General features: G+C 35.3%; 1 protein-coding gene across 1 annotated transcript; it reads left to right on the top strand.

Annotated features, from left to right (window-relative positions):
• The first annotated feature begins 16,308 nt into the window (after positions 1-16,308).
• On the top strand, positions 16,309-17,891 carry LOC112055325 (lipase 3-like). The gene has a single exon (XM_052891599.1). It carries the CDS (start codon positions 16,309-16,311, stop codon positions 17,551-17,553), a length of 1,245 nt encoding a protein of 414 aa, XP_052747559.1. The 3' UTR covers positions 17,554-17,891.
• The last annotated feature ends 5,555 nt before the right edge of the window (positions 17,892-23,446 follow it).

Here is a 23,446-nt window from a genome sequence, read left to right on the forward strand (position 1 = left end):
AAATGGTTTCATGTAATAAAATTGATTGATATTGCACGGATATTCTTAGGTTCATCTAAATTGCAAAGTTCGTGACCTTAATGAAAGATGCTCTAGACACGTTGTAGCATAATATGAATATTTATGAATTTATATACTACTGTAACGTTCGTCGTCATCAACCCATATTCGGCTCTCTGCTGAGCTCGAGTCTCCTCTCAGAATGAGAGGGCTTAGGCCAATAGTCCACCACGCTGGCCCAATGCGGATTGGCAGACTACACACACGCAGAGAATTGAGAAAATTCTCTGGTATGCAGGTTTCCTCATGATGTTTTCCTTCACCGTTTGAGACACGTGATATTTAATTTCTTAAAATGCACACAACTGAAAAGTTGGAGGTGCATGCCCCAGGGCTGTATACTACTATATATAACCGTAGTAAAGGTGATTATTTGATAGAAGATTTGTATTATTTACTTGGAAATCTATTTGGATCATACTTTTAGGTACACACAACACTAGAAATGGGATAACTTGACCTTAAATGAAAAACTATCATCAAGTAATAGCAGCAATAATCTTTTTAACATTAAAATGGAACCGATTTCAAAGACGTATTGCAGTTATTTTTATTTTAACACAAAATCACTAAGCTGATTTTCAAGAAAATCAAATGGAACCAATTTGGAAGTGTACTTTTCTAACAAAAAAAGAATTTTTTAAATTGGTTAATAAATAACGAAGTTATGAGGTAACAAACTTATGACATGATTAACAATGAATATGACTTATAGCGCAGGATAAATTACTAAGCACATCGGCATCTACGGTGCGGTGTATCTCGTTAAGAATAATATGTGTTTTGGTGTAGGGTACAGAGAACCTCTACTCAGTGATGCTGTGATATCAGAATCAACAGAGCGTTGATAATATAAGTATATTGTTGCATCTATATATAGCCGTTCTAAATACCAACATTGTCAAACAACAATAATTATTAATGTGATACAATCATGTATCACATTAAAAAAAGTACATACACTGTACTTTTTTTAACTAAAAATACAAAACTAATTCAAAGATCGTTATATAACAATATACCTGAATTGCATATGAGTATATATTTTTATTCCGCTAGAATTGTTGTACTATGGTAATTTTACGTCAACATTGAGGTGTAAGTAGGTAAATAATTACGCATACGAATTCGTAAATTCCGGCCATACAAATTATATAATACTTAGTAAATAAAACTGATCTTTTAAGCATAAATAATTTATGCGTTATAGGTATATTTAAAATTCATCTGTTATCTCCTCCTCTGTTGAGGGATTTCTCATAGATTAATAACACAATCGGAACATAAGACAAAAATACGGAAGGAAACAATATTGCATCAAAATTGCACTCACAAGGATAAAACTTATTATCTAAGATTAGACATAAATACGGTAGTTTTTATACTGCTATAATATTTTAAGATATTAAAATGTACATTTTTGGTGAGGATAAAATGACTTCTAGAAGGGAGGGATCGGATTTTTTCCTTCAACAAAAAAATAATCACACTAATATTATAAAGACAAAACTTTGTGTTCCTCCATTACGCTACGGCTATTGAAGTGATTTGGATAAAATTTGCAATGGAAATAGATTTTACTCTGGGTCAACACATGGGCTATTTTTATCCCGAAAATATTCAAGGTTCCCGCGGGATTTGTGAAAAACTGAACTCCACGCGGACAAAGTTGCGGGCGTTTGCTAGTAATATATCATCATCATTATCAACCCATATTCGACTCACTGCTGAGTTCGAGTCTCCTCTCAGAACTAGAGAGGTTAGGCTAATAGTCCACCACGCTGGCCCAATGCGGATTGGCAGACTTCACACACGCAGAGAATGAAGAAAATTCTCTGGTATGCAGGTTTCCTTACAATGTTTTTCCCTCACCGTTTGAGTAGTAATATATATAAGATTAGAAAAATACACTTACACCTACGTATTATTATGTACACGCACTAAACAACAATATTTATTGTAGTATAACATAATAGTAAAATTACTTTATTCCATCGTTATTAAAATTAAAAATAATAAATTTGAAATTTCATATAGGATAGGTCTGTTTGTTTTCATACTAAATTCGTATTTGCGAAGCTCACCTGTCATGAGTGACATTACGAACCTTACGCCTCTTTGCTATTCAAAGCCTAGTCATGATTTAATCATAATATACCTGAAAATGTCTTATCCCACTTTTTGTGACATGTTTCTATAAAGAAAATTCTCAAAAGCAGTTGTGTTATACCCTCGTTCATTGTATCGCACGCTCAGCAAGTTAACCCTCTGGTACCAGTCAATATAATGGTATATTGATCCTTACAGAGGCTAAAGCACGTTAAGCCACTGATTCTGATCATTATCACCCTATAATATTCTCATTCTCATCTTCATCATTAGGACAGGCAGAACGTGGGTCTTTTGTAGGGACTTCCAAACATCATTATCCTGAGCATGCAATCTACGAATCCCTGCGACTCGCTTGATGTCAGTCCACCTGTTCCACCTAACTATAGGCCTTATAAGAAGGCTCAAGGTCACACAGATCGTGATAGAATCAGAAGTGAGGTGATCCGTAGAAGTCACCAACATAGCTCGACGAGTCGTCAAGCTGAAAAAGCAATGGGAGCGGCACATAGTTATGATTCCGTTCACTCGGTGTAACAGATAGCTAAAAGCTTTTAATTGTTGCTGTGATTTGTAACTAAAAGTTTCTGGATATCATTCCAAGTACTTGAGAAATTCTCAAGTACTGGGAATTAAATCCTATATTACAAAATTTATAAATTCTAATATAATACCCTTATCAAGAGACCCCGCTTCCATCTCCGCATCATCACATACCATCAGGTGAGATTGTTGTCAAGGCCTAACTTGTAAAGAATAAAAAAATACAATAATAAAATCAAGAATGTCAATACCTTATGATGCGGACGTTTAAGAAAATATTTTAATAGGAAATCTACTCCTAAAGTATGACTCATTTTATAAAAAGAAAAATGTGCGTTCTTAAGTATTAACATTAATAAATAATTCTCATACATTCTTAACTATTAACATAACAATAATTATGAATTTATTTCACAATAAAACTATATAATCGCGCCGGTGTAATTACTAATCATCTTGCTATTACCAACTATGACGTGCCAGAGAAATCCAACACTTGGACAACGTCGTTATAATTAACCTAATCACGGCATTGAACAATTGATTCAAAGAATGTACTAAGTGGTATTATTTGTAATGGGACTCTTGTAATAGGTTTTAAACGGAAAATAAGTGGTTTGCATTGACTTCGTTGTAATTTATGTGTATGACTTTAATAAATTAATTATGATATGATAGATAGCGAAAGTGAAATGTCGCAAGCAATATTTATGAAAATAATTAAATCTTAGATGTAATCTTAGAATGTACAATTTATATAAAAAACAATCATCACAAATGTCCTTATCATCATTATTCTTTCATCATATTGAAAATAAACAAATCCTTATCAACCTCTGAAACCTACCCTAAGTCTTTTGGTTTGTACGAAACCCCATTGAAAGCACAATTGGTATACAGTGTGCGACTTCTAACTCAATCACTGGACTCCATCTGCCGAAAAAATTTATTTGTTGCATGGAGAATAGAGATTATCATCAAGAAACAAGCAGCGATAGTTATTGAGTCACCTCCGACTCATCTGCAGAATATGAGAGTTTTCGTCAACCTCTCCAAAGCGGTCTTCCACCTTTTTACCTTAAGCATAGCAAAGGTTGAATAAACAAAACAGTAATTCATCCATCCATATATTGTATTTTTACATACAATAAGCCGGTTGAAAATTTATCTTGAACCAATAGAACAAGGTCAAAATGGTTGATAAAAAAATTGAAATGCCTTATTCGACGCTGCGAGCAATTTCTTTATAAGGCTAATTATGCTAGAATACATTTTAATACATGTGTATTGATTAGAGATGCATCGACTTACAAGTATATTTGTGCCAGGTATTTAGACATTGGCAACAAATACTAGTTAGATTATATCATCTATGAACATAAAAGTCCTAAGCAAATTCCGATCTATAGTTGAAAGTTGACAACATGATTTTAGAAGGTCATATTGATAAAAAACAATACCACCGTTTTATAAAAAAAACCTTATAATTTTGTTATAGTTTCGGCAACGAGTTTTTACTAAATTCCTTTGATATTCCGACAGAAGTAAGTAATTATTTAAAACACATAATATTATCAATACATAATTAGTACCGAATATAAAAAATAAAATCTTGAGTTTTAACAACAACAGGCAACAATCCGGACGTAATGTCTACCATATGAACAAGAACATATTTTTATTATTTTGCTACAAATAAGTTCTACATATTGGTACTGCTTTTTGTCATTACAATAAGGACCAAGTATACAAAGCTATAGATGGCCCATCAGCCTGAAGCGTAGTTACGCCTCGTTTGCTGTAATTATACCAAAAACCATACCCTTGAGACCGGAATACTAGTACTTGGTAGCAGAAATAAGCATGGCGGTGGTACTTCCCTGGACGAGCTCTATCACAAAAATCTCTTGTACTACTACTAAAGATTCTATTCATATGTTCAGTAGTGCTAACATGCGGCCACGGGAAGAGAAATGGACAAAATGTCGTCCAATGACGTCGGAGTTGTCCCAATCCCATTTTTTTCAACCCAGCGCAATGCAAGTTAGCGGTATTTCCGGTTGCACCGCCATTGGTTTAAATTTGTCTTTTTCTCTTCTCGAGATTATTCTTTGGTCGCATGTTAACACTACAGGATATTAAATTAACAACAAAACGGAATCGTCTATATACATAAAATGTAAATGATATAAAACGAGCAATCCACCATCAGGTTGTATGTAATTAGCGTTGCGAGTACTTGTATAAGATTGTCGGAGGTATTTGGCACAGGGTCCGAATCGGAGTCGTCAACCGTCCGCGCCCGGCCTGAAGGCCTGCAGGTTTCACGGTTTGCGCAAAGATTACGTGTGCAGATGTGTCTGTTCATACATAATACGAGTGAATGTAGTTTAAAACATTAATTTTTCATATAAACATCGAAGCTTGTTTTGTAGGCTCTTTTTTTGAGTCAATGTCATTGAACTAGTCATCATATGTCCATGTCATCATTATCAGCTATCGTGCATCCACTACTGGTCATAGTCCGCCAGTCCGCTCTATCTTTGGCTTTTTGCATCCAATCGATGCCAGCCACCTTCCGGTCGTCGCTCCGCCTAGTTGGGGGGCACCCCACACTTCGTTTACTGAGACGCGGTCTTCACTCAAGACCCACCTTACGACTCCAATGACCATAGGTCGTCCGACAAATATGACCAGCCTCTGCAATGTACTAACTGTGTAGCCCTAAGAACTAAGTTGGTTACTTTCTTTCTTTATCGACTCATTTGGTTCCGGATTTAATCCCTCAAAGAGATTCCGAGCATAGCTCTCTCCATAGCACACTGAACGACTTGGAGTTTGTGGACTAGACTCGCTGTCAGTGTTCATGTTTCGGCACTGTAAGCTATGATAGGTAATATGCACAGGTCACAGTCTTTCTTACCTAAACATTGTAGTATAGGCGACGAGAAGATGAAGAAGAAGTATGCAAGTGATGATGAAAAAAGACAGTGAATGCCTGTCTGTATTTACCGAATATACTTTGAAGAGCATCTCTTTCCCTTTTCGGCCACAGAAAGACACCATAAACGGCGGATATTCAGGTAGCTCGCACCAAACGTTTCTGATTCTTATAAAATGTGGAATTGTGGAATGTCCGTCTAGTGTCTGTATTTTTGGCCTCCTATAATTTGAACACCTTCAAAGCAAGAGTAGATCATACGCGCAGATTTCTGATATCTACGTACATGAATAAATGCTTACATTCATACATTATATTTTTATGTCTAAATTAATTATATTTATTATGTCTCTCATTTATTTATTACTTCTTTTTTTTTTAATTTTTAACAATATAAGTATAAAATACAAAACATTATTAAAAATTTATAAAAAAAAATTCACCCTCCCGCTGCGGGACATTTGAGTGTCCAAGCAACCGGTGGTCAGAGCTCAAGAGTGAGGAACCTCCTCACAATACGCGCCGTCTCAAGAATCACTGCCTTTTGTATCCGACTCTTGATCCAACAGTTAAGCGAAAGCTTCTTAAGGTGTTGGTCGAAGCTTTTCGCTATAAGACCATTGACTGAAACAACTATCGGAACAATAATAGTTGACTCAACATTCCACATGGCGGTAATCTCGTGAGCAAGGTCCAAGTATTTTGATACTTTTTCCTTTTCGGCTTTAACCAGATTATCGTCATGTGGAACAGTAATATCAACAATTATTGCACGACGCACTGACCGATCGACTAGCACTATATCAGGTCTATTGGCTACAATATACCTGTCAGTGATAATCGTTCGGTCCCAGTAGAGCAATGCACTGCTATTTTCAAGAACTGACGCTGGGTCGTACCTATAGTAAGGCATCTCAAAATCGATAAGGCCATATTGAAGAGCAAGCTGTTGGTGGATTATCTTGGCTACTTGATTATGTCTGTGCAAGTATTCGCCGTTAGCAAGGTGAGAACACCCGGACACAATATGCCTGAGGGACTCCCCAGGACGATGACACGCTCGACAGATGTCTAGAGTGCCATCTTTCATAATGTGTTTCCGGTAGTTTCTCGTCTTTATAACTTCGTCCATAATTGCACAGACAAAACCCTCGGTTTCCCCAAAGAGGTCACCAAATTGCAACCAAGATACAGATGTTATTTGATCTACATCCGGCCCAGTAAGGGCCTTGTAGAATCGTCCATGCAACTCCTTGCTCTTCCATATTGCCACACGATCTGAGTTACTGATTACTATAGGCTTGCGCCAGTTCTCTTTGCCTAGGGATAGCGGGGTAAGTCCCTTATCCACTGCAACGACATCCTGATACATACTCACATTCATCTTGAGAAAATGATCTCTGAGATTGCACACCTCACGATTATGGAGGTTCCTGGCGTTTAAGAAGCCACGTCCTCCACACTTGCGTGGGAGGTACAATCTCATTACAGATGAACGGGGGTGATGCATCCGGTATGACGTCAGCAGTTTGCGGACTTTACAGTCCAGGGAATCCAGTTCGGTTTGAGTCCACTTTAGAATGCCAAAAGTGTATATGAGTAAGGGCATGACCCAGCTATTGAAGGCACGCACCCTGTTACCGCCTGATAAAAGACTTTTTAGGACTTTATCAAACTTTCCAAAAATAATATTTCTATAAACTCTTTATACATACTACGTAGAATACAAATTATAGAATACCTTAGTCTAAATTTAAATGAAAACAAAAACTGGAGTGTCAGTCTTTTTAAATATTTTTTTTTATTATTATTATTCAATTTTTGTGAGAAATCCACTTACAAATCTGTAATATTACTTGTCAAGTACAAGGGACAAGCTATATATTCATTGTATATCCTAATTTAGATAAAAAAAAAACAGTAATATACAAAATAGGAAGACATACACAATACATACAATTTTAATAAAATTATTGTGTAGGCACCAGGTCCCGTTGAAGTCTTTTATATGGGTTATGACTTCAAGTGTACAAATCAATCAGTTCAAACTTCAAACGTCCCACAAGAAAATCTTTAAAATACATTTAATAATAAGAAGTGATTACTTTAATTCTTATTAGAGTATTTAAGTATGGATAACTTTCTCTCTTATTATTTTTTTTTACTAAGAAGTCGATGCACTTTGTTCTGAACAGCAAGTGAATGATTCATAAGCACGCCTATCCCATCAATTTAAATCCGTATCTTTAATATTATGTTAATTTGTATAATTTTCAATTTAATGAGATCATGGATGGAATGGAAGAAAATAATACATGAAACGCCTTGTGATCGAAGAATAAAAATACAAGCCATTTTATAGAAGACAACATTCTTCGCTTAGTGTATAAACGGAAGCTTTTAAGATACTTTAAGTAAGCTCTTGGCTGCTAGTACATCTTTAACTGTATGAAGATGAAGGCGGGGTTACTTTTAAGAAGCACAAGAATATTCTACTAGCGCTTCCGGCGGTTTCTAGAATCGAGCCGGTACGGTAAATCGCTTGGCGGTACGTCTTTGCCGGTAGGTAACTAGAAATGGTAAAATGCAAAGGCATAGCTAAATTATTTTTTACGCCACAAATAATAATCTATGGCATTATTAAGCGTCACCGCAAGTATCACCGCGGCGACGGTTGGTATTCACAGTATGCGGAAGGCAGCCTGCACCTTGCAATGTTTAACTATTTAATATATTTATCAAGCGCCGACCTGAAAAGAGAAGGGTTATGCGTTGACCCGCAAATTCTTTGTTGATAGTGGAGAAATCTATTACCCACTGCGCAATTCGGAAGCTGTACTAGTTAGACGAGTGTACTGTACTAGTTAGTGGACTAAGAGCCTGCAATAGCCCGATACACTTCTATTTTATTAGTTTAAAAGTAATATTTACAATATCCTTTAAATATTACCAAAATTCCGTTTTCCCTACAATTTTTTTTTTTATATTATTCTTTACAAGTTAGCCCTTGACTACAATCTCACCTGATGGTAAGTGATGATGCAGTCTAAGATGGAAGTGGGCTAACTTGTTAGGAGGAGGATGAAAATCCACACTCCTTTCGGTTTCTACACGACATCGTACCGGAACGCTAAATCGCTTGGCGGTACGTCTTTATCGGTAGGGTGGTAACTAGCCACGGCCGAAGCCTCCCACCAGCCAGACCTGGACCAATTAAGAAAACCTCAATCGGTCCAGCCGGGGATCGAACCCAGGACCTGCGTCTTGTAAAACCACCGCGCATACCACTGCGCCACGGAGGCCGTCAAAAATTAGTCGGAATAGACTTTGTTTGGAGTGTTTACAACTAAATTTCAACGGGCGGGGATCGAACCACCTCTTTGAGTGTCTCTAGCAAAGAGTTCTAGGACTTCTAGGTCCTATCATGGCAGAAACTAAAGGTTTGTTGACTGGAGACATTCCTAAAGATATCCTGTACAAAATAACAAAAAATTACGTTTTATATGCGGACAATCAAAGATCTGAACCAGGATAGATAGGGTTCAAAGCTATCTTGCAAAGCTATCGCGGCTCCAAGCTCTATAAATGACTTAAAGAGTAGAAGCATGAACTGACAAACCTTTGGCCAACATAATATTGTTACAATCCTCAGGTTGGTTGGCTGGCTGGTTGGATCAGTGGATAGTGACCCTGCTTTCTGCATTCACGGCCGTGAGTTCGATTCCCACAAATAGAAAATATTTGTTTAATGTGCATGGATACTTTTCAGTATCTGAGTGTATTCATACATTATAATATAGGTGTATATATGTAGTATATAAATATATATGATTAAATCCGCTATCTTAAGCCCATAACACAAGCTATGCGCTTTGCGCCTAAGTAGTGATTGTGAAGTATATTATAAGTATTTAAAAAAAATATTTTTTTTTTCCATACTTGTCTATAGTAAGAGTATGAGCTAAACATTATAAAATGAGGTATGTCTAGCTATTACAGTCTCTTGTTCTAATGCGTCAAATGTTAAACACGGTTCTTTATGAGATTATGGATCTCTTACGTCACAACAGCGCAGGCACGTGAACAAAAGTTTTAATGAATGAAATTGTAACATTCGTTTATGACTGAATTATATACAGTACGTACGTGACTAATTTAGCCCAACAAAAAAGAAAATAAATATGACTGTTGTTATCTTATCCTCAAAGGTTTCGAAGAACAGTTACTCAGATTACTAATGCAATACCACTACTTGTTATAAGAAGTATGTATGATGTACAAACAAACATTGTTTGTTTATTTGTTATCAACACAAAAATCCTGTAACGTATTTATATATCTTTAAAATAAATAAATATTAAAAGTTATTATGTTAAAAGGAATAAAATATCAATCAATTTATAGCCTAGTAAATGTTATGCAAAACGTTCATTATCACTGATAAGCCGATGGTTATTATTAATTTTAGTTTGTCTTGATCTGGTATAATACCGTACATCCTATAAATTTGTGATTGTCGACGAAACTCGAATTATGTGTATATGTCGCAGTAAAACATATACAATTTTAAGACAGAAATTAATAACTATATTACGGTTATACACTCAAAAACTCTCGATAAATTTACAGGGTAAACGATAACGAGAAGGGTAAACTTATAACGAGAAATTAAATATATTTGATTCATCTTTAATATAAACTTGGCATTTGGTGCCTACAAAAGGCCTATGTCCTGCAGTGGACGTCCATTTTCTGATGATGATGATGATGATTATAATGACAAACTTAAACTTTATCAACACCACCATTCATAGTAATTCATCAATCGATCAACACTTCTACTCATCAGCCTCTTGTAAGGTAATCCAAACACCACGAGCTTGAACCTCCTACATCCAATGGCTCCCTGTAACCAGTTTGATATAGCAGAACATACTGCGCTTGCAAGGTCAACATTTCTGCATCTTAGTACTCTAACAACCATCCGCTCTTCAATCTATAAGCTGCTTTAGCTTTGCTTAGCTCCATGATTGCCTCACTTAATAACGAGAGGCTTGTAGGACTATATACCCTCATGCGCACCCTCTCCTATGTCTGACTGTCACAGACTTTATGACTAATGGAGGAGAAATTGAATATTAGTCATATTTAAAAGACGTGGCAAATATTCTTTAAATCCTTCTTATGAGACTTTTATGAGTCCATTAAGGTCACTGGCAACACAGTTCAAAGAATTTCGACTGCAAGCAATGAGGGCTAAACTTGCAAATATACAGAATTATCGCACAGCAAACAATAATCTAAACTAATTGTCGATATAGATAAATTAAACGGTACTCCGTGTTTAGTATGCATGAGGACAACTGAGCGTGTGCATAAATTGTTTGCCGCCTCTTACTTCCTATCAACATTCACTATATAGATACACCTATCAGTTACACATCATTATCAATACATCATCAAATAAATAAAATTAAGTGTCTGTCTGAGATTTTAAAACCACTGTATATTTTTAAGTGCTTCTTCTTCTTTGAGTGTCTCTCCGACTAGCGAGGTTTGGCAGTCAGCTTCGTAAACTCCTCTCGATCTTTTGCGAGCCAAAATAGTTGTGCGGTGTTCGCGAGTACTTGTTAACAAGTTACTGAAACAAAAAAAATATATAATTTTTATACTTAGATAAGGGTGGACCGATTCTAATGATTTTTTCATTAGAGTGTTTATTAACACGTTATTAAAACAAAAAAATATATAAATTTAATCTTTGAAAGGTGGACCGATTCTAATGAATTTTTCACTGGAAGATAGAGGGGGTTATTTAGCAACATAATCCCTTTTTAGATCCCAGAAGAATTTATGATTCCTGCACGGCGAATCTATGATTCGCTTTCAATTCGGATTTTCATCATTATACTGAAATTAGTTCGAATGAAGTCGCGGGCGTCTGCTTGTTAATAATATATTACAATCTATCACTTCTACAGACGATTGAAAATAAATTAATAAATCATCGCGTAACATCACTTTTTGCATCATTTAAGCGAAATCTTGTAAGCTAGAAACTTTTCTAAGTTCTTGAACTTTCATGTTTACCGTTTTCTTTTTTTTTACATTGTCACACGCTGTTCCTCTGCAATGTATCAAGACTTGTGAGCGATTTAAAGTGTTGTAAAATATTATTGTAGGTACTAGTTGTGATATCTTTCCGTTAATATCAAAACGAATCGCCACAGTTTTGTTCCAATCGGATGAATTGTATATATATTTTTGTTTACTAGCTGACGCCACGCGTTTTTACCCGCGTGGTTTCCGTTCCCGTAGGAATACGGGGATAATATTTAAATTATATCCTTCCTCGATTCTCCTCGCCTCGATCGAAATTCAATCCTGAGATTAGCATGTTCAAGCAAACAAACAAACAAAGTCTTCAGCTTTACAATATTAGTACCTACAGATTTATTATTTTTTGTTATATTTCAGTTGTTTTTTTATTTATATAGATTTGTTAAATAAATAAAAAACTTAAGATTAATAAGCCATGTTTTATTGTATCTCAATTCCAAATATCAGCCAAATAGCGAAAGTTCTTGCTTGTTGCACGAACTTTCGCCCTTGTAAAATAAATGTAATATGTAATATAATAATTATAATCAGTACACTTTAGGTGTTTATTAGTACAAAATTAAATCGGTGAAAATGCTTTTGTGAGTACGTGCCTTAAAATTTATGTAAATACAAACTTTCAGTATTTGCAAATAATTGCTAAAGTAACCCCTCAATTATATCCACCTGACATTTAATAGAGATGGACCCGTGAAAGGTGATGCGGTTCGTGATGAAATGGTCAGCTCTTAACAGCATTTGTCAATAGATATAATGAGGTACCAGGCAACATTTACATTATAACTTATTTGTAGAAATTTATAACCAAATTTTTTTCAATTACAGAAATGTTTGTTATAATGTTTGTCTTATTTTTTCTTCATCTTATGTTTTCTGCATATTTGACCACACGGAAGTTATGTCAATGATAAAAAAATAAAAGGGATAAATTGAAACTAAAAAAGTGTCTAATTCTCAATATAGTATCTACTGAAATCAAATACAAAACCCCTAAGAAGGTTAAAAGTCTACGCTTAACCGTTATCTAATAAAAAATGTTTGATTTGATAACCAAATTATGATTAATATTTCATTACGACTGAAAGAAAACTCAATTCGTTAAAGCTAGGTGATACAAATAATTATGACGAACGAACTTCCTGTATATAAAAAAGTATATATAATATAATAGCATAATATAAAAGTATAATGTGCATTGGTATTTGCGATTATCTAGTACCTCAACTGACTAGACTATAATAATTATACGAAGGATATTTTAAATTTGTTAGGAACAAATTAAACAGATCCTTCCTATATTTATTAATGTTATACTGTGCCTTAACTACTAAGGATGTATTCTTTATACCTACATGCTCATAAGTTTGTACGGGAAACTTGTATTGTAATAAGTTTCGAGCCGAAAAATTGTGTTTTTTTTTTAGTTATACTTCTATTTATTTACAATCTATGAATAATTAGCCTAAAGTCGACTCGTTATCGAAGGGTAGTGGTTCGATCCTCGTACCATTGGTCTATTGTCGTACCCACTCCTAATACAGTATTTCCTGACTAGTTGGAGGGGAATGGGAATATTGGTCATATTTGAAAAGATAATATGGCAAATATTCTTTTAAAATATTCTTTCTGACGGCCTCCGTGGCGCTAGTGGTATGCGCGGTGGATTTACAAGACGGAGGTCCTGGGTTCGATCCCCGGCTGGGCAGATTGAGATTTTCTTAATTTGTCCAGGTCTGGCTGGTGGGAGACTTCGGCCGTGGCTAGTTACCACCCTACCGGAAAAGACGTACCGCCAAGCGATTTAGCGTTCGGGTACGATGCCGTATAGAAACCTAAAGGGGTGTGGTTTTTATCCTCCTCCTAACACGTTAGCCCGCTTCTATCTTAGACTGAATCATCACTTACCATCCGGTGAGATTGTAGTCAAGGGCTAACTTGTAAAGAATAAAAAAAAAATCTGGACCTTTCTGTCTGTCAAAGTATTTATTGTGTTTTCTTAGTGTAAAGATAGTACAACTACAGCTTGTATTCAATGACTACTCATTCGGAATCGTTCCCAAACATGTTATATTTTTAAGTTTGGTTTAGTAACGCATTTAGGACAACACATAAAATAAATGTCTACATTTATATGAATAAATACGCTCTGTACATGTACATTGTACAATATGTACTATAGTCTTAAAAAATACTTTGTTCTAACCGGTTTTGACTGGTCGTATCAATAAATTGTAATTCATAAGTGATGTCCATACTTGTGGGTTTTCACCTTCTTATAGGCTGGACAATTTGTATATTAACTTAATATCTTTATCTGAGAATCGGTTAATGAATAAGATAATTAATAGTTTTGTCGAAAAGAAGCAGACGTTTCTTTGCGGAAGTAGGAGTGAATAATTAGTTTATTTCAAAATTTTCCGCAAAAATCTGACAAATCGTGCGACGTACGTAGAGGATTTTTTTACTACGTACTTTCTCGTTTTACTCCAAAACCAGAGCATACTCAGGAAGTGACTCTATAGTGCTCGATTAGGATCTATCTAGAGAAACACTGCGAATAACATATAAGATTTGTGTCGAGTGTTTGTGACGCTGTTGCTTGGAGTTTATTATATTGTGGAGTTTTTTACGGTGTACTTTGAATTCAATCAAAAGCAAGATGGCTGAGCAGTATCATCATTGCATCATCACTTAACATGAGGGAGATTGTAGTCAAGTGCTAACTTGTAAATAATGAAAAAAATACGTTACTATCCTACAAAGCTGGAATGGGATAAAAACTATAAGCTTTCTTTATATTTTAGAAATTTTTAGTAAAAGTTCTTAGCCTGGAAGTTAGGAAGTTATTGCTGTTAGACAACACTTGTTTCGGAGTTCACTTTTAGCCGTCGATTCCGGTCTTTAACACATCCGCGTGGCATCAATGCAGTATCAAACATTACTACTCTACACCCGCTAATCAGCATCAAGCCGGCGTGGTAGGTCTCAACTCCATATCCCCTTTCTTAAAGAAAGAGGTCTAGCGCTGTAGTAGGTATAAATAGTTTGCTAATGATGATAGATTCGTCAATGCAATCAACGACTAGGTTATGTCTCCGAATAATCATACATGAATACAGTCATAAACTTAATGAATGCCATTTGATTACCTGTAAATCCTTGTTAATAATTATTATCAAATTTCTTATATTTCCATTAAATTAAGTTAAAGGTCAAGCTTAAACAAACCCGAAATACACTTCCGGTTTTAAGTTACACACAATTTGAGTAATTAAAATTGTGACACTATTAATTAATAATTTTATTTTGAAATTTAAAAAATAACAAGGAAAATGTATTTTGCGATTGTAAAACATTCCGTGTGCAAATTTTTATTTAAAATTAGTTAATTGAAAATTTTTCTTTTTTTTTAAATAAGAAGAGAGTTACTCCTTTTTGGAGATCAGAAAAGCGAAACATACGTAGACAAAATGAAGATAACAAACAATAAACTAAATTTTCTTGCATATACTTTCCTGGATGTAGTGTGAGAAGAAAAGTTCGGCATAGTTCGTCCCTAACAAAATTTCGGCTATAGTATGTACTGCTGTCAAAGCTTAGGGTTCGCTGAGAAAATCTTAAAATCCTTATCGGTGTACTCGCAATAATTGATCATCGTCATCATTAGGCTTGAATAAAGAAGTGCATTATCAAAACATGAGATGAGATATGCAAACGTCTCAGGGAGGTAACTGTCTCGCGCAAGGAATTTTTTAATCGCGATTTGGCGCTTTGATGCTGCTTTTACGATGGGCACCTTACCTAGGGCAGCAAATGATAATTATTTTTTAGTCTTACCTTTTTTTTGTTTTAATTTTATTTTGTGTAGATTTACTTATAGAATTCGTGTACCTATGCATATTAAATTAATGAACCTATTTACAAAAATAATTCTTAGTCCAAGTGTACAAACATTACATACAGTTATACTTAATTACAAATACCTACTAAAGCATTTAAATATTTTCTGACGTAATTTATACCATGCTGTTACCCATGAACTATGTCCATAGACTGTTATATATTATAATGGATTACAAAGTCCATGTTTTGACTCAACACCAATAAGATGTATGTGTATAAATAATCTTAAAATAGTAAGATATTGTACAAATAACAAGTCAAGTGCTCTTTACCTTTTAACCCTATCAGGTCTCCTTGACATTACAATGGAGGCTGCAGAATCAATGCCTACTTATTGAACTTCTCAGGAAGTGCAATATCTCGCAATATGTACACATGCTTATAACTATGTTATTAGAAATAAAAACAAGTTTTAATAAGCACTTCGTGCAAAAACTATTTAATAAAAACTGTTTTTTCAGTAAGGATTTTTTAAATAACACATATTTTGTTTCATATTATAATACCATGATTTCCTTAAAGCCTTCACTAAGGTCACATAGTTATTATAAAACTGAGCAACAAATTATTACGAAATCATACCTTACCAGACCTTTATTGTGTTAAGATTTAACTATAGTGATTGAATTAAAATGATAACGTATTATATTCTAACTTTTCTATATATTCTTCATGTGACACATTCAATACCTGCAAAGCGGCCATTTTTGGGTTCCCGTATTCTACCTGAACAGAAACCCACGAAAAAGCCTTTGGGATACATCGAGGATACATACTTGAACTTCACACAATTAACCACAAAGTACGGATACAATTCAGAACGACATACAGTCACCACAGAGGATGGTTATGTACTGACAGTTTTCAGGATACCTCCCAAGTGTCAAGTTGCAAAAGGATTTCCTGTCATACTCGGTCATGGCATCTATGACAGTGCAGACACATGGATTCTCACAGGCCCTGAGACTGGACTGGGATATATTTTATCAAACAATTGCTACGACGTCTGGGCTGTCAACTATAGAGGAAACATCTATTCTCGCAAACATTTACGCCTCGACCCAGAAAAGGATTCAGCTTATTGGATGTTTTCATTTGACGAAAACGGGTATTACGATTTGCCAGCCGTAATAGATTATGTTTTAGATGTGACTAAACAGAAAAGAGTTTATTATATAGGTCACTCACAAGGCACCACTAACTTTTTAGTCATGGGATCTTTGAGACCTGATTATAATGAAAAGGTTCAGCTATCAATCCTACTGGCACCCGTGGCCTGGATGAAGAATATACAAAGTCCTATTCCAAAACTATTGTCACGACAATCCAAACAAATAAGAACTGCCCTTGAATCTATGGGGTTACATGAGCTTTTCGCCAAACATCAGTTTACACATTTGGTGCCGGAACAACTTTGCCAAATAGCCCCGAATGAAATATGCGGCACCGCATTAGCGTTAGCAACAGGCTACACTCTCGGAACAATCACATCATACAACTTAGCAATTGTTGTCGGACACGCTTTTGTCGGTTCTTCTGTTAAAACTCTAGCTCATTTTGGGCAATTGGTTTATTCTGGGCAGTTCCGGCGTTTTGACGAAGGAAAAGCGAAAAATAAAAGAAAATACGGCTCACCAAGGCCTCCGAAATACAATGTATCTCTTGTCACATCCCCTATAGTACTATTTAGTGCTAGAAGCGACTGGTTGTCATCAATGAAAGACGTTAATATATTGTCTTCAAAATTACCAAACTTAGTTGATAATTATGTTGTACCAGAACCAACGTGGAGCCACAACAATCATGTTTGGGGAGTCAACGCTACCGAATTGGTGTTCAAGAAAATTTTACAGTATTTTGAAAAATTTAATACTTGATGTGAAACTTGATCTCTCAATGAATTTAAGAGTACAGTGAAATGTGAAACTAAAGATGGATTAAGTAAGTTTTTCTGGTCAAAAAGGTCCTTGCACTTAACGTATTAAAGTGAATTAAGGATTACTTGTTTCGGAAAGTAAGTTGATGATGTTAAAAAACCTGACTTTTCGTAAGGTTACGAGTAATCGTAGATCGTAAGTGCATACGTGAAAGAACTTTAAGATGATAATTGCAGTTGTTTTAATAAAATATTTATTAATCGAGCGTGTCGAAATTTCTACTAACTAAAATGTTACCTATAATTAACGAAAAATAAAGTTTTGTCCACATACGTTACCGTGATATTAAGAAAAATGTTTTGCTTTAGTGAGAGACATGTGTCTCTCACTAATCATAATGCACCTATGAATTACTATGTTTTTATTTTGATAGTGTCGACTAAATTTTTCCCAATGTAGATATTGCATGACTAAAGAACGGCTGGTTCCATGATGATAAAATGTTCACAATTTTATATATCACTCAGAAATTCTGCATTGTGTATGGATAGGTGATGCTGGTAAAAAAAATTAGTATATTATTTATATTTTTCATTGACATTATAGCATTCCATAAAAAAAATACTGTATTACAAAAACACCTAGCGTAACTTGGTCCCCAAGATATTTTATTTTACATGGCCTTGACATTACATAGGTCAGATTTCAAGGAAAACACAGAATTAACATCTTAACTTATAAATTATGTAAATTATAGGACGTGTAGGTCGATGCCTATTCCTTTCCCTTGTCGCAAACTTATCTAATATCGTATATGTAGAAGATTTGTCTACTAATTGCATTTTCGTAAATAGGGCATTCATTCATTCGTTTCAGCAATTGGCTCGTTGTTGGCTTTAGTCCAGATGTCCTGAGTTTGCCTATGATATACTGAGCTTTCTTTCTTCTAGGAATTTTTCTGTACGACTCTCGGCCTGGAGTTACGTTAGTGTTGCCACACTTCCGTCCCTCGGAGAGCACGTTAAGAAACGAAAAGCAATAACTACAACCATATGTCATTTTTTTTTGTTTCTTCGCTTTAAACTTGGCTGTATAATTAAACGTGTGTGATTCGTGGTGCATGGTGGGGTTAGACTCCATGTCTAGGGAGCCTACCTATGCCTCGGAGTCGTTAAAAAGAGCTGATAATGCTGATGATTAACAGAACATTAATGAGTGCAAATCGCGTTATATGGGTCATTAGGTTACCGCGGTCGGTCACGAAACCGCAGCATCAGATCTGCAGAAAGATTTGACCTTGAGAGGATCATTAATATAATATGTCCGAATGATAAACGCCACACGTTATTGTGTTACATGCACCGCAGGCTACGAAGCGACTGATTGATTTATAAGACTATTGATTTAATAAAAAAGTTAAATCTGAATATCTGTCTGTACATAAAATAGCTAATAGTAACAGGCTTTGAATGGGCATGTGCATCGTCATCTTACGATATAAAATAGCTTAAAGTTTGTCACTCAGTGCTTCTGTTTTTACACGATAGCTCTTGACTACAATCTCACCTGATGGTAAGTGATGATGAAATCTAAGATGGAAGCGGGCTAACTTGTTAGGCGCACGATGAAAGCCCACACCTACTTCGGTTTCTAAACGACATCGTACCGGAAGGCTTAATTGGTTGGCGGTTGGGCTGAGCTTCCCACCAGATAGACCTGGAGCATTTAAAAAAAACGCCATTGAAGATTAAAAGTCAAGGATCTCAGGCGAAGGGTTGCTACGGAATCAAGCGTCTGAGGGCTGAGGATGTAATATCTTGTTCTATGTCAAAGAAATACTTGGATATTCATGGGGATTAGTAGCTCCCTCTCAAAACCACCAAGGCCTAAACCCTTTTATGGTTTATCATATTTATAATATAAGCAGTAAGTAATGAGCATACAAATTAATAAGTTCTGCTGTCGGTAAAATAATTACAGGCTATATTATATTATATACCCACATCTTCAAAAATATCAAATACTTACACACTTACACGCGTTACAAGCTTGCAGGTTATCATGTCTGTTGTTCAGATATAGGTTTTCTCACGAAATTAAACTACAATCGTCAGCTTTAGCATTTCCCATGTTCTGTGGGTTTTCTACTCGATAACTAGTGGACCATCTGTTATTCTGTCAATTACCCATTTCCTACGTCTAAGAAAGGTATAAACGAAAATCTTAACATAGATTAATTGTACCAAACTCTGTTTTCTCAGGCAGATTAATCTAACTCGGTATCAGTATATACTTAATAGAGTTTGCTTGTAATCCATGTAACTGAAGTCGCGGGCGGTAGATACTAATAACTAGAATAATCTGTGGTCGAACAACAAGCAATTGCGTATGTTTTAATTAAAGATTATAGGAAAATCCCATGTTCACTTTTGCATTGTTGCCTGAGAGTGGTCTTGGATTCGATTTCTGGCTCTAATAAAATAGTCACTTTTGTGAAATATTGATTTAAATGCGATGTGTAGGAAGTCATATAAGGACCAATACTATCTAATATTAAATTAGTCCTGGCACTCGATGCTCTGTAGTTTCTTTTAAACTCACCTGGATCTAAGGTTTGAGTACAAAGGTTAATATTATATACCTAATGCTCAAAGGTGAAAACCTATATCTATCGTAGAAATAAAAGTTATATTCAACGTACATAACCTGATTGTTTTTTATAGTACACCCGGTACTATAAAAAACAATCAGAGTCAAATCAGAGTTGTGAAGTGAAGTAACTTTAGTAATAGGAATACTGAATATGAATTGGATATTTAACAAAATAAATATTTTTGTATTTTCTTGTTTTTAGTCTATTGCGAACTGAGCGCTAAAAATCCATATTATAAATGTGAAAGTATGTGTGTCTGTTTGTTTGTTTGTCCGTCTTTCGTGGCAAAACGGAGCGACGAATTGACGTGTTTTTTTTATGTGGAGATAGTTGAAAAGACATAGGCATTTTTTTGTCTCTTTCGAACTTCCCACTTCCCAAAAATGGGGGGTGGAAGTTTGTATGGAGTATTCCGCAATTTGCAAGGTAGAAAGCTAAAAATTGGTATGTATTTGTTACTATTTTAGGGTAGGGTACAGGTAGAGGTAGGGTAGGGTAGGGATAAGGTAGGAGTAGGCTTGAGTAGAAATAGGAAAGAAGTGCACATAAGTCAAAGCGAAGCTTGACCGGGTCCGCTAGTAAATAATAAACGAATCGTCAAATACCTACCAGAAATAAAAAAAAAATATTTGCCAAATTCACACGCACATTAGTCAGCTAATTCTGTCGCAACTGTTCATAAATTCATCATTAACAAACCAGACTCGACTTCGTAACTCATTAAATGCCATCAGAATATTTCGATGAGCTAACGGCGTCTAGCAACACATATTGAATCAAATTACCGCCCCACCTTTGTGAAATTCGAAACGGGTTGTTTAAATATTTATACACCGTTCAAGGTCCCATAAATTCGTCCTACATTCACCGACGATGTACATGTTTGATGTTGCCGATCCTGGGCCTGTATAGCCATAAGGAACGTCGATTGTTTCTACAATCGCAAACGTCTCGCAAAGAAAAAATGTATGGCAATGACATTCGTTATCGATAGGTCACGTGATCTAGTTTTCGATCGGATCTGTCATTCCTATACATTTTTTTTCGTTTTTGAAACATTAACGTTTGTAGAAAGAGAATCGACGTGTCATATGTCAGCAGGCCTTGGGAATGGTCCTTATTTCAAGAACATGAGCAATAAACATTATTCGATGACATAAGATATTGAAATATCGGTTCGTAAGTTTTATTCTTTTTAATATGCACACTCCTTTAATTTTTACAAATCGGGTTCTGAAATTATAAAACACATAATGATTAACTTGACTCGACGGTTTTAATAAGACAGCAACTCGAGTTTATTTTTAGACACAGAGACATAATTTAAAAAATAACCGACTTCAAAAACACAATAAACTAAAAAGCGAAACATAGAATCGTATGTGTTATCTTCTGATCAGTTTGAAGGTGGTCGAAGCCAGTTATTTGCCAGCGTGGTATTTAAAACCGTTTCTGAAAGAACCACAGAAAAGAACCCACTACCTGGGCTTGGCACTACCTTCAAACTGATCAGTAGTTTGAAAACATAAAAGTATTATTTTTCTTTTTCGTGGGTACATTTATATATTTGAAGTCAGTTGTATTTAAAAAAGAAATATTTAGTACGAATACCTACTTGAGTGACATAGTGATCTTGAAGAAAAATTTTTTTTTATTTTTTACAAGTTAGCCCTTGACTACAATCTCACCTGATGGTAAGTGATGATGCAGTCTAAGATGGAATCGGGCTAACTTGTTAGGAGGAGGATGAAAATCCACACCCCTTTCGGTTTCTACACGGCATCGTACCGGAACGCTAAATCGCTTGGCGGTACGTCTTTGCCGGTACGGTGGTAACTAGCCACGGCCGAAGCCTCCCACCAGTCAGACCTGGTCAAATTAAGAAAATCTCAATCTGCCCAGCCAGGGATTGAACCCAGGACCTCCGTCTTGTAAATCCACCGCGCATACCACTGCGCCACGTTGGCCGTTGTAGCATATAAATTATGTGAGCCATTGTCCACCCATACCTAGCGTGTCCGTGTTAACTCGGCCCACAAATCGTGCCCCAGTTAGCACCAGTATCCCGATGGGCAAAACTGTCACCAATATAACACAGTAAGTGTAACGGAAGTTCGCGCGTGGCTGACCTCCGATAAACTTGGCCTAGATAAAGTAAGTAGTGATTATCCTCATCTGATAGTAATTGTATATTGGAACAAAAAAACAACTTTAATTAACGTTTGCTGTATAAAATCAATGTTTTTTTTTAACTTTTTGCCAATAACTTCTTACTGGAAACTACTAAATAGATTTTCAAGCAGTTTTCACTAACGGATAGAATGAATCATAAGGAAGGTATTTGTACACTATAAATGTTAAATTTTTCAATTATTTTTTGAGATATGAGGATAATTGTTGAAAATTCCAAAAAATTAAATCTACCTGGGAACTTTAATTGAAATCACTGCATTAATCCTTTTAATTTAAAAAAAACTATACATTTCGACGACGACGACTTCTTTATCAATCTACAAAGAACTCTGTGATGGTGTATTAAAAGCATTCTGTTAACACACAGACTCACTAAGAAAAGATGTACATTTTTATGTAATAAACGTTTCCACGTTTCCACATAGGTGAAGTCTCTGGCATCTGCTGATATCTTATAAATATCTTTTTCCATGTAATTTTATAGATATTTTCAATCGGACTGGGAGTTTTTTGAAAACATTGCATTATCCATTTGAGATATCAAAAAACAGACTGTAGTGCATAGTGGGGTATATTTACTTTATCGTTCTACAAAGAAATCCATTTTATACAAGTCTGTTTCAAGAGGTTTCCACATGGGTGAAGCATCTGGCACATGCTGGTACGAGGATCTTCTAAATATCTTTCGATATGTATTTTTATATTTATTACCTACTCCATCTTTAGATTGCGAAAAGCAATATGTACGAGTAGAGCAGTAGCTTCTACGAATACGACCAAGGAACATAAAAAAAAGTTTAAAAATCATCCGAAAGCTTAAGAAACTATTATGAGAATACTAGTCGTTACTAACTGGAAGAAGAACAAAATCTTTGCCAATATGATAATATATAGCATGCTTTGAATACATAATACAAGTAGTTACCTTTAATATTATTCACGTAGTACAAAAATGTCGTCTATCTTGTGTCACTGTGGAATTTCTGTTGCTATCCTCTTTCGAAAGAAGCTCTTATACATTAAAGAACATATTAGGTATACTACGTC

Source organism: Bicyclus anynana, chromosome 4, assembly GCF_947172395.1.
Source record: "Bicyclus anynana chromosome 4, ilBicAnyn1.1, whole genome shotgun sequence".
Classification (NCBI taxonomy): Eukaryota; Metazoa; Arthropoda; class Insecta; order Lepidoptera; family Nymphalidae; genus Bicyclus; species Bicyclus anynana.